General features: G+C 37.4%; 1 protein-coding gene across 6 annotated transcripts in view; it reads left to right on the forward strand.

The window, feature by feature from the left end:
• Nucleotides 1–17080, forward strand: part of PARD3B (par-3 family cell polarity regulator beta) — a 1139106-nt gene that overhangs the window by 594788 nt on the left and 527238 nt on the right. For all 6 annotated transcript variants that reach the window (XM_002749672.6, XM_035305418.3, XM_008999274.5 and 3 more), the window contains 3 exons: nt 120–478; nt 2836–2975; nt 4112–4240. In XM_002749672.6, coding sequence (XP_002749718.3) covers nt 120–478; nt 2836–2975; nt 4112–4240 — 628 coding nt within the window. The remainder of the gene's footprint in view (nt 1–119; nt 479–2835; nt 2976–4111; nt 4241–17080) is intronic.

Genomic DNA, 17080 nt, shown 5'->3' on the forward strand with positions numbered 1-17080 from the left:
TGATCATGTCTCCTATGATTGGCCACTGTGCTGCTCCTGGTTGTCACCCTGCTGGGGTACTTTAGAAGATGCTACACCTCAATACAGGGTACTCATACATTTATCAACTCTCTTTCCAGGGCTCAGGATGTCTTCCGCCAGGCAATGAGATCCCCAAGTGTGCTCCTCCACGTGCTTCCTCCACAAAACCGTGAACAGTATGAAAAATCAGTCATTGGACCTCTTAATATTTTTGGTAACAGTGATGGCATTTTGAAAACAAAAGTGCCGCCTCCTGTCCATGGAAAATCGGGAATAAAGACAGCAAATCTCACAAGAACTGATAGTCCTGAAACAGATGCATCAGCTTCCCTGCAACAAAGCAAGAGTCCCCGAGTACCAAGACTGGGAGGAAAACCATCCTCTCCCTCACTCTCCCCTCTCATGGGATTTGGCAGCAAGAAAAATGCAAAGAAAATTAAGATTGACCTAAAGAAAGGTAATTATTAAATTATACCTAATAGCATTCTATTATTGTAACAAGTAAAATTGGTTAAGAGAAATGCATTAAGGCTAATTTAGTTAATTCGCCCTTCATTTAATTGTATCAAAGAATAGATTTAAGTGTATACTTCGGTAACTTAAATTTCTTGAAATTGTAGTACTTTTTTATTCTTTTCTTCAGAGCGTATAGATTATTTTAAACAAGAAAATAATAAAGACATGTTGGGGAGTGGAAAAAAATCATTGCAAACCTGATATCAACAGAGCAATATGGTATTACAACTTAATACTAAATAGGCACTGAAATTCGGTTGTCCTTGTTCTGAGCATGATTAGTGATTCTTGGAGCATGCTTTAGACCATGTTCAAAAAGCATGTTGTTTTTTAGAAAACAACATGTTGTTTTATAACAACAAAAATTTTACTCCTCAGAAAGCAAATATGTAATATTTACTAAGTTTTGACATCACAAACATTTATTTAAAACATACCTAATTTCAAAAGGATGTATAATCTTTTCTTCATCTTTTTCAACTTTTCTATCCATTTCAAGCATAGATCAGTGAGAAGAGATTGTGTGTGTACATGCATATTTATGCAGTATTATACACACATACATAAGCATTCATGTGCTTCTGTGCTTTTGTTCATTTGGTAACCTCTGCTTGGTATTCCCTTCCCCCACTGCAACCTTTTGAAATTCTGTGTTTTTCAAGACAATTCAAAACCAAGATCTTACAGATTCTTGACTGAATTAATAGAGAATTTATGGTCACAAAGTAGTTTTAGAAGAACTATTAGGGTCTTTCAAAAACAAATAATGTATCTTTAATTAGGGTATGGAAATGATTCTGGAAAGATTCTCTGATCAAAATTTCATTCACCTATAAGAATTCTATTCTGGGAATAAAATACACTGACTAGTAGGCATAAATATACTTCAGTGTGCTTATCAATTAGGTTCTTTTTTATTTAAATGTATCAGTTGCATTTTTGTACCAATGACCCAACTATGTGTAAGACACAGGCTTGGGTGCTTTGGATATCGAGAAATGAATCAGACAAAGAATCACCTTAAAAATTCATTAAAAAGCCTTGAATGCAAAAATGAAAGATATGACATCACATCTGTACTTTGGGAAGATTAACCTGACAGCAAAAAGATACACTGAAGACAAGGCCAAGCAACAAAAGAGAAGTAATGGGTGCATTGCATCTGTCTAACGGTGGAAACATAATAGGCATGCCTTCATAAATGACTCGTTGTAGGAAGGAAAAAAAGAGAGGAATTAAAGCGACTGCTGAGGTTTTCCAGCCAGAGAAAGTTGCATAATGGAGATGTCATTTCTAGAAATTAGAATTTTAAGTAGATGAGGATATTTGCAAAGGTCAGGATCTGGATTGGAGATGGAGGTACAGAGTGAAGTTTGAAATGTACATGGTGAAATCTAGGAAGCTGACATCAGAAAGAGAGATTGGAGCCATAGAGATTAGGTCTCTTTCGCTGGGAGATATAGTTGGATCCAGGAACTGGCCAAGGCAGGGGAGTCAGGGGACAAATTAGTCCAGGACAGATCTGAGAGGAACATCTGTGTCTACATGAGAGGACAATGGGTAAGATTTAGCAACAGTGACGGATGTGATCAAAGGTAGGAAAATAATCAGAAAATAAAGACATGAAAACCAAAGAATTAATTTTAAGAAAATGGTGGGAATCATCAAAGCTAGACCAACAAGATGGTCATGGGTAGGTCACTGGTGATGGAAGCTTGAAGAAGCAGTAAGATGGAAGTAAGGATCCTTCAGGTTAGAGAAATCTGAGCATACTTTTAGATAAAGTGAAAAATACATGGCAAGGGAGAAACTGAAGATGTGAGAGAACAGGGCAGGAACAGCAAGACGCTTGCTGACCAGACAGTGGGATGCAGCAGTACGAGGGATTGAGACACAGAAGAGGGCTCAGCCACAGGTTGTCCAGCTCATTTAAGAGGCTGACAAAACTTATGTCAGATGGCCTTTTGCTTCTCTGAAAGTATGAAGTCAGGTTATGGTTTACTGAGAAATCAGTCTCCTGGGTACATGGATAACATGTACATTTCTTCCAGAACCTGAATAAGCCAAAGTGTTAGGCATCTATGTTGGGCCCTAAATTCACTTGGATACCATCATGACCTGTCAGAAACTATAATCTGATTTGAAAACTGAATAACTGAAGCATGTTGAAAATGTCCCAGAATGTAAATATTTTACTGATTCTATATTAGTCTAAATTAGGTAGATCTTACTGTAAGATTAAATATAATATTACTCATACTTAAGATGACTATGCATTTTCCTGTTCTTATACGCAAGGCCCTGAAGGACTTGGTTTCACTGTGGTTACCAGAGACTCTTCCATACACGGTCCTGGTCCCATTTTTGTAAAAAACATTTTACCAAAGGGAGCAGCAGTAAAAGATGGCCGCCTACAATCAGGAGACAGAATTTTGGAGGTAAGAATTAGAATTAATAGATGTAAGAAAATATTTCTTGGCATTTCAATAATGTTATTTAATGGCATTGAAATATATGTATGTATGTTAATATTTTTATTTTGAACCTAATATATACTAAAAATTACTACTTATAGACAAGAACTTTAAGTAGAGAACTGGTTAATGGGTAACCTAACTTCATAAATCCCTCATAAGGCCAGTGATATGGGGCCAAGTGATAATGAAAACCATTTCTGATCTTCCCTCTCTTACTTCTACCTCTTAGGGTTACTATGAAATTTGAATTGAATCTAAGAATTTAACATATATTCAGGTAGGGTCAAAAGTTAAAAAGCCTTTGTAATGGTCTCTTCAGACTTGGCCGGGACAAGCCAGAGTATCTGAAGTGATTCTATGCCTTCTTCAGATCTCTATCATATGTGCTAGGATAGCAATGAAAACAGCTGTATGGGATTTTGCAGAGAGATATATTTGGGATACCAAAAGCAAGAGGGTTGTTATTTTTTCACTTATTTTTCTCTGAGGACATTATCTTCTTGATAGTTATATGATGCCAGTTTACCTTTGAAGCAATCATCTTTGTTAAAAGCAACACTATCGCTTTTCATGTGGTTCTAGATAGTGGAAGAAGATGAACCAAATGACTAATGTAGCTCCAAATTAGAATTTCCAATAATCTATGATAATCTAGTGACTATAATTTTCTAAATATGCTTAAAAATTTTAGGATTCTATTGCTAGATTTATATTTCCAGAGAAATTTGCCTTGTGATCATGGTTCAACTCTTCTTGTTGAATTGGGCAGAAAATGGTGCTAGATAGGCCTTTGAAATCTGCTTTCTACCCATAGCAGAATCATTTTCTGGTACCTGTCAGTCCAGTTTTCCCCACATAAGAATGTGATGTCTTAGGAGAAACTGCTGATACTAACTATTGACTCTGAGTTCATCTAGCATTATAATGATGATGCATTATTGGGAGCTGTTGGTTTTTGCCCATGTATTTAGTTTTTATCTTTCCAGAGCTTCATCAAGTATGGGAGCCTATTTGCTTCTTACTTTCAAGAACTATTTAGGGCAGAAGGACATAACAAGTATTGTGATTGTGGCTGTTCATATGATTTTATTCGTTAGGTAAATGGGAGAGACATCACTGGACGAACCCAGGAAGAGCTCGTGGCCATGCTCAGGAGCACCAAGCAGGGGGAGACAGCATCACTGGTCATTGCCCGCCATGAAGGACATTTTTTGCCCCGAGAGTTGGTAATGTTCAGATCTTAGTCTCCCTGTATTTTTAATGCTGAGCTTAATGCACTCAATGAATTCATTATGGCTGAGAAATGAGTTCTAAATCACAGGCTTCATTCATAACTCAAGTTGAATCACATCAAGAGGATGTTACCCCATTTGGGGTATCACACCTTCATAACATTGATACAGCCAGTTGCATATATGTAAACAGTGCTTCTGGGGCACAGATTCAAACCCCTTTAGCAATAAGCAACTATTCAACAGTATGCAGCTAATTCAACAAAATATATAGTGAGTATGTGCTGTGTGCTAAGCCCTAGGCAAAACACTGTCAATAAAATAATTTGCGGACCTACTTTAATGAAGTTTACAGTCTAACAGGAAATAAAAAGATAGCCAAGTATTCAAAATGGTGATGAAGATTATGAAGAAAAAATGCAGAGTGCCATGATAACATAGAACAAAGGTATTAAACCTATTCTTGAGGGCTGGGATAGGTATCTTGAGAAAGAAGAGTTCAAAAGCCTTATTAAAAATGTATAGCCTTAGACCTAGTAACTAGACTTCTAGTAATCTGTCCTAAACTGATGATTGAAGATGTGGAAAAAATTCATGTACATTGATTTTTTCCCCCGAAGTCCTATCTATTGCAGTGATATATTGGGTCCTGTATAACCATAAGGCATTTGGTTAGATAAATAACTAGATAGCTTAGCAGTAAAATACAGAAGTACTTAAAATGGTTTCTGTGAAAAATTGATAATAGCATGAAAAAATGTTCATCATCTGATGTTATATTTAAAAGTAGGGTATAAAATTATGTGTGCAGTATCATCAAATTACATTTTAAAACTTGTTAACAACTAGAAGCAGATGTATCTGGGATACTGGTTATGAGAGGTTTTCATTTTCTTTTTTTACAATAAATACATATTATTTATTGTATTGAAATCATGCTTTTAAGAAGGCTATAGAAAAAAATTCAACAGTGGCTTATACCTGTAATCCCAGCACTTTGGGAGGCTGAGGCGGGTGGATCACCTGAGGTCAAGAGTTTGAAACCTGACCAATATGGTAAAACTCCATCTCTACTAAAAATGCAATAAGGATCTGGGCATGATGGTGTGTACCTGTAGTTGCAGCTACTCAGGAGGCTGAGGCAGAAGAATCACTTGAACCTGAGAAGCAGAGGTTATGGTGAGCCAAGGTTGCACCACTGCACTCCAGCCTGAGCAACAGAACGAGACTCGGTCTCAAAACAAAAAAGAAAATTCAGCCGGGCACGGTGGCTCAAGCCTGTAATCCCAGCACTTTGGGAGGCCGAGGTGGGTGGATCATGAGGTCAAGATCAAGACCATTCTGGTCAACATGGTGAAACCCTGTCTCTACTAAAAATAGAAAAAAAAAAATTAGCTGGGCATAGTGGCATGTGCCTGTAATCCCAGCTTCTCAGGAGGCTGAGGCAGGAGAATTGCCTGAACCCAGGAGGCGGAGGTTGCGGTGAGCTGATATTGCGCCATTGCACTCCAGCCTGGGTAAACAAGAGCGAAACTCCAGCTCAAAAAAAAAAAAAAAAAGAAAGAAAATTCAAAAGGGATTTTACAGCTAATAACAAATAGAAACAAATGTGATAAAAGGACTTTTATCTACCCCTTGTTATTTCCTTTGAATCTGTAAAAGAATTGAGAAAGGCACATGCAGGTTCCCTGAGTTAGGTTATCGGAACAGTAAGGATTAGGGGATAGAAATGAGGCTATTTCACTGGAAGAAGAGAAATTTTAGGAGACATGGTATTATCGTCAGATATGTAAAGAGTTATTGTATGGATTGGAAAGTAGACCTGATCTATTTCTTCAGTCAATTTATACCTATTAATCTACTTATGCATTAATTCAACCATTTACTAAGCATCTGCTGTGTACAAAGTTGGAGGTTCTAGGTAGGGATACAGGAATAATTAAGACTCACTCCCTGCCATCATTGAGCTTGTTCCAAAACAAATGGATGCAAGAGGATAATGTTATGAGAACTTTAATGGACTGGTCCAAGAAGGAAATGGGTTAGTTAGAATATTCAAACAGAGCTTGCTTCGCCAACTGTCCAAGATGCTCTAGAAACAGTTTCCCCAATGAGGTTAAATAAGACTACACAAGCTCTAAGTTGTCTCTCCAATCCTACTGTTCTGTCACGTGTATTTATATATACGTTTCAGCCTACAACCTTGTCAAATCACCTGTCTTATATATTAATTCTCCTTAATACCTGCCAAAAGCTTCCCTCACCTCCAGGTTTCCTTGGCATGGAATTTTCTTTCTCCCTTTCCTTCTCTTTCCCATCATCTTACCCATTTTTTTTCTTTCCTTATTGTGTACTCTGGGAAGATCTGTAATAGGGAAAATAAGGAAAAAGAGCTATCTGAGTCATGCCAATACAGTCCCCATTTCTATTTCTCTGCTTGACTCCACGATACTCAACCCTTTGAAAGGCAGAATCCTACATGTATGTCTCTTTTCCTCATACTTTCTAGAGAAATGATGCAGGAACTTGGAGTCTAGATTTTATTTTCTAAAATGCAGATGGATCCTTCTTTCAATCTTTTATTTATCTAAAGACTTTGGTCTTTCTCTACAAGGGTCAAAGTGAAAATAAATAATAAAAAAGGGGGCAGGATGTGGATGCAGCAAGAAGCTCTTCCATTTCTCGTCTGATTTTTAGGTTGCTAGAAATAAAAACTCTCCAGAAACCTCAGTGGAACTATGTGCTTATTTCAGAGATACGAGCGGAAAGAAAGAAGTTTTGACTGTGCATTCTGTTGAACTGTGGTCCTGGAAGAAATAAAACCCTGCATAAAAACAGAAATATTTCAGCCAGCCCCTAAGCATGCAAAAGAACCCGACAAGAGAACTCCACTAGGAACTTAAGCCCTCGAGCCCTCAGTTTCTGTCTAGTAGTTCCTCATAACCTTCTCCCATAGAATTTCTAACTCTACAGTTAATACCTTCTTCCTAGAAGTTTTGCCCTTCCCCCAGATAAGGGATGCCGATCTTATCCCAGTTTGAAACTCCAAATTCATTCCTCATCAAAGACAATTACATCTGGAAGTTAGCAAATGGAATAACACTTAAATTATCTCTGGAGTTGAACTCCCAGAATTCAACTTCTGTATCCACCACTTACTAGCTGTGTGATGTGGAGAAGTTCAGAATATCACTCAAAGGCTGTTGTCCTCATCTCAAAATATGTTAGCTATAATTATTCTTTCTAATACCTGACCACTTCTGTAGTAGTGTAAATACAATTCTATACTCTAGATATATTATGGGGTAGATAGATATGTGCAGGCTTTCCTGGGACTGACAACTATTTTTGAACAATGATTGTTTTATTTTTCATTATTTTATAAAGTATTCTGGGATCCAAAATACTGAGTTACAAACAACATTTTTATAGCCAATCAAATTGGTAAGGGAGGCAGCTGTATGTATTATTTCACTCTCATTTAATGGAATTTAGTGAAATTTCATTTCTATCCCAGAATGACATAGTCTAAGTCCACCAGGGAGCATATTAAGTTAACTGTGCAACTGGGAGATTATGAGCACAAGTAAATTATTTGTTCTCATTGTTTCTAGTTCTATTCTAAATTTGGAGGGTGTATGCTAAGTATTCATTCCTTTAGAACCTTCTAGCAAATATCTAGACTCTCAAAAACAGTTGACAGTCAACCAGCCAAATATGTGGAATTTTCTTTGTCACCATAGGGCCTTTGGGGATTATAAGCACCTAAGTCATGTGGAACCAGAATCTTTGTGTTGGAGAAATAAGGAACAGCACTCTTCTTCCAGCCCAAATGCCTGCCTCGAGCACCAAGAGGCAAGAATCATACAGAAAGTTTAAAGAAATGTGATGTTTGGCACGTGCTGGGCTATTTCAGTGGGAATTACTTCATAGTGTGGCATGCACCGACCTGTTTGAAAAGGCAAAATAAAGAAGTGTGTTATGTGCTGCATCTTTGTGTTTTCCTTTTAAAAAATTGAGGGTGATATCACTTTGGTCTCTTCTTCCTTATGATTGATGTACACACTTGACTTTCCATTGAAAATCTGGCAGGATGGAGGAAGGACAGCACTTCCTGCTTTTGTCTTGTTCTATCTCTTTTGAAGAAAACAAACTGTGTTTATTGTTTTCCTGTTCTGAGAAACTGTCCTCTTTTGTTAATCCTTGCCATTCTGTGAGCTCTGTAACGTCTTAGCAGCACTGCACTGCCTAGTTTCTGACAATTAAATCTTCCTTCCTTCCTTGTTATCTTAGTTTCTTGTGGAGCCTCAACACTTAAGCCAAGGGAGCATGTGGTCAGCAGTCATACAGGAAGTCCCAGTATAGAATTATCTCTTAGATGTGAATCTCTGTCATTCTTAAGGCCATAGTATCCATTTCCTGGCCATTTCTCTTGACCTGCCACCTAAAAGAACTGTGCTGAACTCTTACATTCTAGTTCATGTCCTTCTTCCTGAGTAATTGATTATCACAAGTTTAGCAGCATATTTTGCCAACCTTCTTTCCATCTGGGTAGACCAGGTTGAAAATCAAGTAAGGGGAATTTATATGATAATATTATAACTATTTAGCTGTTTCTAGTATCTTTACCTAAAGAATGGTGTTTCAAAGGTAATCTTTCCAGAATCCCATTCTGAAAGATCCTTTAATGTCCTCAGCCCCTGACTGGGTGAGAGTTTACTGAAGATGTGTTCACATAAGGAACATTTTTGCTAAAGGTATTTTGAGATCAGTTTTGGTAATAGATTTTAGAATCTGAAGGTTAAACTGCTGTGTCTGCATCTACACTTGAAACGAAAACTATGCTAGTCCATCAGTTAGTGTTTTGTTTGGTCAGTTCTGTAAGAGATGTGGCCTGTAAGTTCTTTTCTATCTCAGATACCTGAAATTCATTCTTTCTTATGTAAAGTGTCAGATAAAGCCGTATTTCCACTGAAAAAAGCACCTGAGAAACTGACAGTTTTCTATGAATTTCATGGCATCATTTCTTTAGGAACCAGAGAGAGAAGGATAAAGTTATGTTGTGTATGTTCATATACATGTGTATGTATGTGCATGTCTTCTTGCTTTATTGGGTAGAAAGGAAGATTCTGCCCTTTCTTTGTTAACCTCTTTAACATTTCATTTTCTGACCTGCTGCCTTATTTCTAAATCATCCTGAAAATCATAGCAATTCCTGGTAGGTAAAATGAGCTAAAAAAATTTTCAAATGTATTTATAATTTCTACCTGCCATGTTTGCCTGCTATTTGATGCTGGCCTCTGCAAGTGAGATTAACTATATTTCATGCAATCAAGTTTTTCTTCCCTAGCATGATTGAAAACCAAAAGCTAGCCATGTTTGTCACACTGCTTTGACCTTCACTTAGGAATATTGCTTTTTCTGAGAAAAAATGATGCACACACATGTGGTGCCCTCCTTCTCAGTTGCTGAGCTTAGTGTGGTCCAACATTGTCATATTTACCTCTCTGTGTCCACCTTAGCATGCGAGATGTGGTTCTAACTTCTTCATGGTTTACTCTTTATTATTATTAAGTAAAAAATTCATATCTTGAAATGTCAAATTATTTAGCATCATACATTATAGAATTTTAGTTTGAAATCTTAGATGAACCTCATTTAACTGATATATTATTTCATTCCCTTTGGCTATTTGATTCAAATGATTCCATGCTTAATTAACTAAGATACTTAAGGAAGAATGAATATCATAGCAGTTATTTGTGGATAAGTAGCAGAAATTGAAAAATAATTTCCAATGATTTTTCTGCCTAAACTAATGTGCACAAGACATGTTTTGGAATTTAAATAATTTGTGCACAATCCAAAGTATATTGCTATTTTTTATGTAATCTCCAGGTAACACAGTTCATGTCTTAAGAGGAAGTCCTTGTTAAGATAGAGTTTCCATTTCAGCTTTTCCCTACAATAATTTCCATTTTCAGCCAGGCACAGTACCTCACGCCTGTAATCCCAGCACTTTGGGAGGCTGAGGTGGGTAGATCACCTGAGGTCGGAGTTCAAGACCAGCCCTGACCAACATGGTGAAACCCTGTCTCTACTAAAAATACAAAAGTTAGCCAGGCGTGGTGATGCACACCTGTAATCCCAGCTACTTGGGAAGCTGAGGCAGGAGAATCACCTGAACTTAGGAGTCGGAGGTTTTGGTGAGTTGAGATCGTGCCAGTGCACTCCAGCCTGGACAACAGAACGAGATTCCATCTCAAATAAATAAATAATAGACAGACAGAGAGGCAGATAGATAAAAATTCCATTTTCTTCTTACTGCATTTTCATTCAACCAGTATGTGCTGAATCTTGGTCAAGGCTCTGCAACATGAACTTCCAGAGGTAAAGCTAGCAGGTTTATCTGAAGATGTGTCCTGTCTTCAAGGAAATCTAGCCCATAAAGAAAAGAAGAGTGATAAGTGGATCAAGTAAGCAAATAAATTGTTATAGAGATTCAAAGAATGTCAGAAACCAAGAAAACCTTCAAGAACATGACAGTATTTGAAAAAGAGACTTGAGGATTGAATAGAATTTCAAAATGCAGAGCCACATGGGGGAATAAAATACTATCTTCAGTCACTCAGAGATTAGAAAGTACAAAATATACCAAGAAGACAGTAAGCAGCCCAGTTTGACAGATTACTGAGCCGAAGACTAACATGAGAAGGAGTGCTATTTTGAATAAGTTTGGAGGAGCAAAGTGATGTTGGGCTATCTATTAAGAGCTTATTGTAATTCACTAGAGGGTACTGGTAAGGAGCTTGGGACCTGGAATCAGTCACACCTTGGTTGAGCCTTGACTCTACCACTCATTGATTAAATGGCCTTGATGAAATTATCTCTCGGAGCTTCTATTCCTCATCCCTAACATGGGGACTGGACTAGACTAGTGTCTATCCAGGATAGTAGTTGTTAGGATTAAATGAGATGCATATAAAAGGTTACAATAGAGCATAGAGAATAGGATAGAAAAAATATTATTTGTTATTACAATCATTGCTAATTTCAATGAGAGATATTAAGTGCACAAGTTAGATTTTTCCACCTGTTAAGAATGGAGAGAAGAAAATCAAGGTAGAAAACTTTGGTTTTAGCAACTGGTAGATGTGGGAGTGAAGGAGTGAGAAATATCAATACTTCCAAAGTTTTGAGTTTCTATGTGTTGAGATATCATTGCTGGTTTGGAGGATAAAACAATTATTATTATCCTAGAGTTTTATGACTTTCTTGAATCCCAAGCTCTTTCATGGGCCACTGAGCCTCGGCATTTTTCTTCCCCCTACTGTCTAGCCATTCCAAACTCTTCATCTTTGAAAGAGAGAACACTTATCCCTTCCCTTTTATCTCAGAACTCCTTAAGATAGCTACCTATAAGTCATTTGCTTGGGCAAAGCTTCCTTGAGCCCCCAGGTCTAGTTTATAGAACCTTACTTAGTTTTCCATCCATATTAAGGGTTCACCTTAGCATGCCCCCAAATCACACAATATTATAATTTCTCCAGTAGACCTTAAGAAATATAAGGAAATTGTCCTTAAGATGCCACATTTGGGAATCTCATGGCTTGGATATGATTCCTTGCTTTGCAATTTCATTCAGCCTTTCAGTGCCTCAATTTCCTCATTTGTTAAATGAGGATAAAAGCAACACCTACCTTGTAAGGTTGTGTGAGAATTCACTGTGTGAAGCTGCTGGCACATGAGTGCCAAATAATATTAATCCTTGTTATTTCCTATGCCTAGAGCACAATGTATGCTCTGTGGATATTTGTTGACTGAATGAATGAAAGCTACATATTACTAAAGCTAATGATATAAAACGCTGGGAAAGGTATTGCTAAATGAGCCATTACTGCTAATCTGTATCTAATCTACATTCAGTATATTATTATCCTGAACAATTATTTTAAACCAAATTTAAAAATATATATGCAGGGTTTTTCTCAGATATCTGAGCAATAGCAATTTCTGATTACAGCTATGTGAGACAGCGAGGGTTAGGATAGTTTTGCATGTAAATGACAGCTTCAGTGATTTAAGTTACCATGATGATATTTGCACAGTCTAGTTGTACAGTTTACTTGTAAAGACTATGAAAGCTATAAGTATCATGTTACAATTTAAATTTTAGAGGTATTTTTATAGTATCGTGTTAAAGTATTTTAAATGCTTCAATTTGGTCTGCAATAATTTGTTAGAACAATGGTTCTCAGAGTGTGGTCTCAGGCTACCAGTCTTGGTATCACTTGGGGATTTGGTAAGCATGCAGATTCCCAGGCTCCCTCCAGTCTACTGAACCAGAAACCCTAGAGGTGGACTTAGAAATCTGTGTCATCAAGAACAGAAAACCGAACACCGCATGTTCTCACTCATAAGTGGGAGTTGAACAATGAGAACACATGGACACAGGGAGGGGAACATCACACAATGGGGCCTGTCGGGGGAGTCAGGGGGAGGAAGGCGGGACTAGGGGAGGGATAGCATTAGGAAAAATACCTAATGGAGATGATGGGGTGATGAGTGAAGCAAACCCCATGGCACGTCTATACAAACCTGCACGCTCTGCACATGTACCCCAGAACTTAGAATATAATAAAAGAAAAAGAAAAAAAAAATCTCTTGTAACAAGGCTTCCAGGTAATTCTGGTGCTCACTCAATCTTGAGAACCATTGGAATAGTGGTTTCATTATTAAAAACCTGAAGCCTATAGGAGAAGTTAGTGGCTATAACTGACTGGCTCCAGTGATCAGATTTTCAACTTTATCTCTCCTAGTCTGTGAACAATTCCTTGTTCTGGGAAAAATATTCTGTGACATTTTTTAAGCCCAATTGATTTGTACCTTTTTGGCCCTGTGCCCCTCATTTTGGCAAAGGGCCAGTGCTGAGTGCAATGTACTTACCCAACTCAATTACCCCTGATTCATTTAGGTAAACTCAAATTGTACTTGACTTTCTCAGGTCCAGCTCGATTGTGCTTTAAAATTTCCACACTCAATTTGTGCTCAAAATTTTAATAAGCCACCTTATAACTTGTAGATTCAGACACGTAGCACAAGAGGTACTTTTGAGAGGCTTAAAAGATTGGGATGTTGGTATTTGTTTGCAGTTATACCCATTTCCCGTCTTCCTTTTCTCTTACCACCTCTGTTGGAGGCTGTAGCGTAAGGTATGTTCCATTGACCCCTTACATGGACAATATTCCAGCAGCCACCCTTCTACTATGGTTGGACTCAAGTTAGAAATTTCACAGATTCTAGGAAAGAAATCCTTAAACTGTCACAAAGCAACTATGTTTAGTTTCCATTTATCTCATTTTAAAGATGAAAGTGAGGCACAGAGACATTGCCCCTTACCAGCATTTACATTGTCAAAATCAGAAATACAGCTTGGCGTGGTGGCTCATGCCTGTAATCCCAGCATTTTGGGAGGCTGAGGTTGGTGGATTGCTTGAGCCGAGACGTTTGAGACCAGGCTGGACAACTTGGTGAAACCTTATCTCTCAAAAAAAAAAAATTAGCCAAGCATGGTGGCACACACCTGTAGTCTCAGCTACTTGGGAGGCTGAAGCCAGAGGATCATCTGAGCCCAAAGAGGTAGAGGCAAGTGAGTCAAGATCACCAAGATCACACCACTGCACTGTAGCCTGGACAACAAAGTGAGACCCTGTCTCAAAACAGAAAGTCAGAAATAGCTTTTAAGCAAGACTTCCACATCACTGAGTGAGGTGTAGCACTGTACCTTTTCTCACTTATGCTGTGTGCTCAGAGACTGGGTCCTTAATATTTGCCAGCTTTTTGAATGTGTTCAATAGCCCACAAGGCCAAGGGATTAATAGTCATTTGCTACTCCCTAAGAAGTACTTATATCTGGAAGAATTCTACTGAACTGTTGTCAGCAAAATCTAGTCTTGATAAAGTCGATGATGATAAATGCTGTGGTTCAGCATTATTAAAACAGATGGAGGAAGTGTGGGACTATTTTGTCAGTCGTATGGCTTCCAGGTGTCAGAATGTAAATCCTTAATGGCTTTTATCACAGGATGGGTTTTGTTGAAGACTGGAAGGTAGTGGAAGAAGTCTTCTATGCTGCGAAGCTCTCATGACATTTCGGAAAATTGGGGCCTAATTACATTGTCTTGCAAAGTTAGTAATGAAGAGTTATGAGATTTGGCCTCATTTTCCTGGTGCAGGACGTATGTATTATTAGTGGCTGCTGGGGCCATGATTAGGCTTCTGGAGGCTGAAGAAAAAGAATTTTCTGGAAAAAAAAAAAAAATATATATATATATATATAAATATGTGTGTGTGTGTATATGTATATATATATATACATATACACATATACACACACACATATACTTAAGCAACTCAGAAAAGCTCATATTGTGACCAACTACCTACTGTATCCTTGTTATCATCCAGTTAGCCAAATGTTACCAGTAATTTAGACCAGCTGATGATTTGGAGGAAACTGGTTATAAAACTTAGGGGACAACCTCGATTTGCTTAATTGCCTCAATGCCTGTGATCAGTACATTTGTTAAGGTACATTTAGTGTAAGACAAGGAAATGTGTTCATTTTGTAAAGGATATTTAAAGATTAGGGGGAAAATACTGCTTTAATTGATGGTGGTTGACTTTTCCAGCTGTTATCCAAGTAAATACCACACATGTGAAATTGCCGCTGCAGTCCATCTCATTTTGAGAGTATAGTTAGAGGTCTGAACATGTTTCATCTGCCTGTTCCAGGAAAATGTGTGATCTTTATCATTAAAGAATATCAACTTAAGATCACCATTTTTTTTCCTAAGGGCTGGTAAAACAGAGATAGACACTTAAATAACAATCTGTTGCCACTTACTTCTTCTCCTGCCCCGTCCCCAAAGATTCTCTGGGCAATGACTTTTAAATATGTTCTCATTATTTTTAATGAGTGTGCAGAACATATGACGCATAATGCAGCAGTAGATAGGTGCCCTTTTACTGAACCTGTCAGATATAATAAAACATTGCAGGGGTTAAGATGCATTTTTCTTTAAGATATTATAATTATTTAAATTAAGATGCTCGAGTAGAAATCACATACAGTTCAGTTCTTGCTGCTGCCTAAATGAAGCCCCGCCACAGTCCCAGCTCTCTCTTTAAAAAGAATGTTTTATTCCAAATGTGAAAAAGACAAAAGAACATTTAATATTGTTATGTCTCTTTAAGTTTACCCTTTTTTAAGTCTGCCCTGGATGGCAGGATATTCAATTATAAACGAGTTCAATTATGTTTCCTGGCCACTTATTGAGTTATATGAAGGACTTTTATCACCTAGTCTTTCCGTAATTAATTCTTTGCATTTCTAAGAGCTTTAGCAACCCCCCCAAAAAGGATTGTTTAACAGCTTGCAATGTTGTTTTAATTTTCTTATATTTCCTTTTTCTCCTCTTTTCCTTCCTTCTTTTCTTTCCATTCTTGCTTCTGACTTCCCATCCTACCTTTCTGGAAATAAATAACACTCTATATATTTCTCAATTATACAGAACCTATTTACTTCTACTTGACATGAAAATGCCAGCTGGTGGTAGACATAATAGTACATTACATTAAATTATATTAAATACCAGGTGGCAGTGAAGATGGCAGTGACGGCAGTAGAATAGAGTAAGATATTAGCTCTAAGAACAGCAAGGCTGCCTTTGCTATGCATTCGTCTCATAAATATTGGAGCCTATGGTTCCTGGCTTATGGAAATGTCTGTCTTAGTACCCTACAGGTAAGTTACAGACTTTCCACCTGACTTGAAAGGGATGGCTTTCTCCCTTCTCTCATTCCCAGCAGCTATGCTTTTCATCTTTAGACCCTTGACTTCTCACTGGAGGAGAAAAATAGACACAAATGAACATAACAGCAAACAAACAAAAAACAGCACAACAGAAAAACAGCCAACCAAAACATCTTGGCCATGATTTACTTTCACTGCATCTCTCCAAAATCAAACGTCTCTCTTCTATGATAATCAAAGAAAGGTTGATGTTCAGAAGAATTGCTGTCTTCCACTTCTATTTCCCTTTCTCCTGGGTCCACACTGTAGATAACAGGAATCAACTGTTCAACAAATATTTACGGAACACCTACTGTTCCCAGTTTAGCTGATCAAATATTTATTGAATGTTTATTTTTTTTTAGATGCTGTTCCATGCATTAGGTATTCTAAAATGTACTAAAACATGATTCTTTAACTCCAGCAGTGCATAGATAATGCTAAGTGCTAATAGAGAAACAATGTAAGAATAGAGCAGGTACCTATCAGTAGGGAAAGCAAATGAAAGAAAAATAGTTGCACAAGTTTAAGAAAGAGTCTGAGGGGTGAAGAAGGACCTAAAAGTTATAAAAAGGAAGAAATAAAAGTTCTTTAAAACTCAAAAAGCTTTAAAAGTCAAAGGACTTTAAAATCATGAAAGATTTCATTTATGAGGTGGGACTCTGGCTGGGCCCTAGATAGATTCGAAGAAGCAAGGAGGGAAAACTTCCAGTAATACGGACAAAAAATGAATGACAAACATCTTTCTGAAGGCAGGAAAGAAAACTGAGGAAAAGGAAGGAAAGGAATAGAAATGAACATTTTTGTCAGAGTGACAATACTGTTGGCTACTTATACTGTCTTTTAAAGTCTTTAACAAGACTAATTAAAAAAAAAAAACATCAAATGTGAATTTAAAATCTAATTAATGCCCTCCTTTGTTAAGTTCTATATTTTAGTTATCTCTTGTTGTTTAACCAACTACCCACCACTTTAAGGCT

This window comes from Callithrix jacchus, chromosome 6 (assembly GCF_049354715.1).
Source record: "Callithrix jacchus isolate 240 chromosome 6, calJac240_pri, whole genome shotgun sequence".
NCBI lineage: Eukaryota > Metazoa > Chordata > Mammalia > Primates > Cebidae > Callithrix > Callithrix jacchus.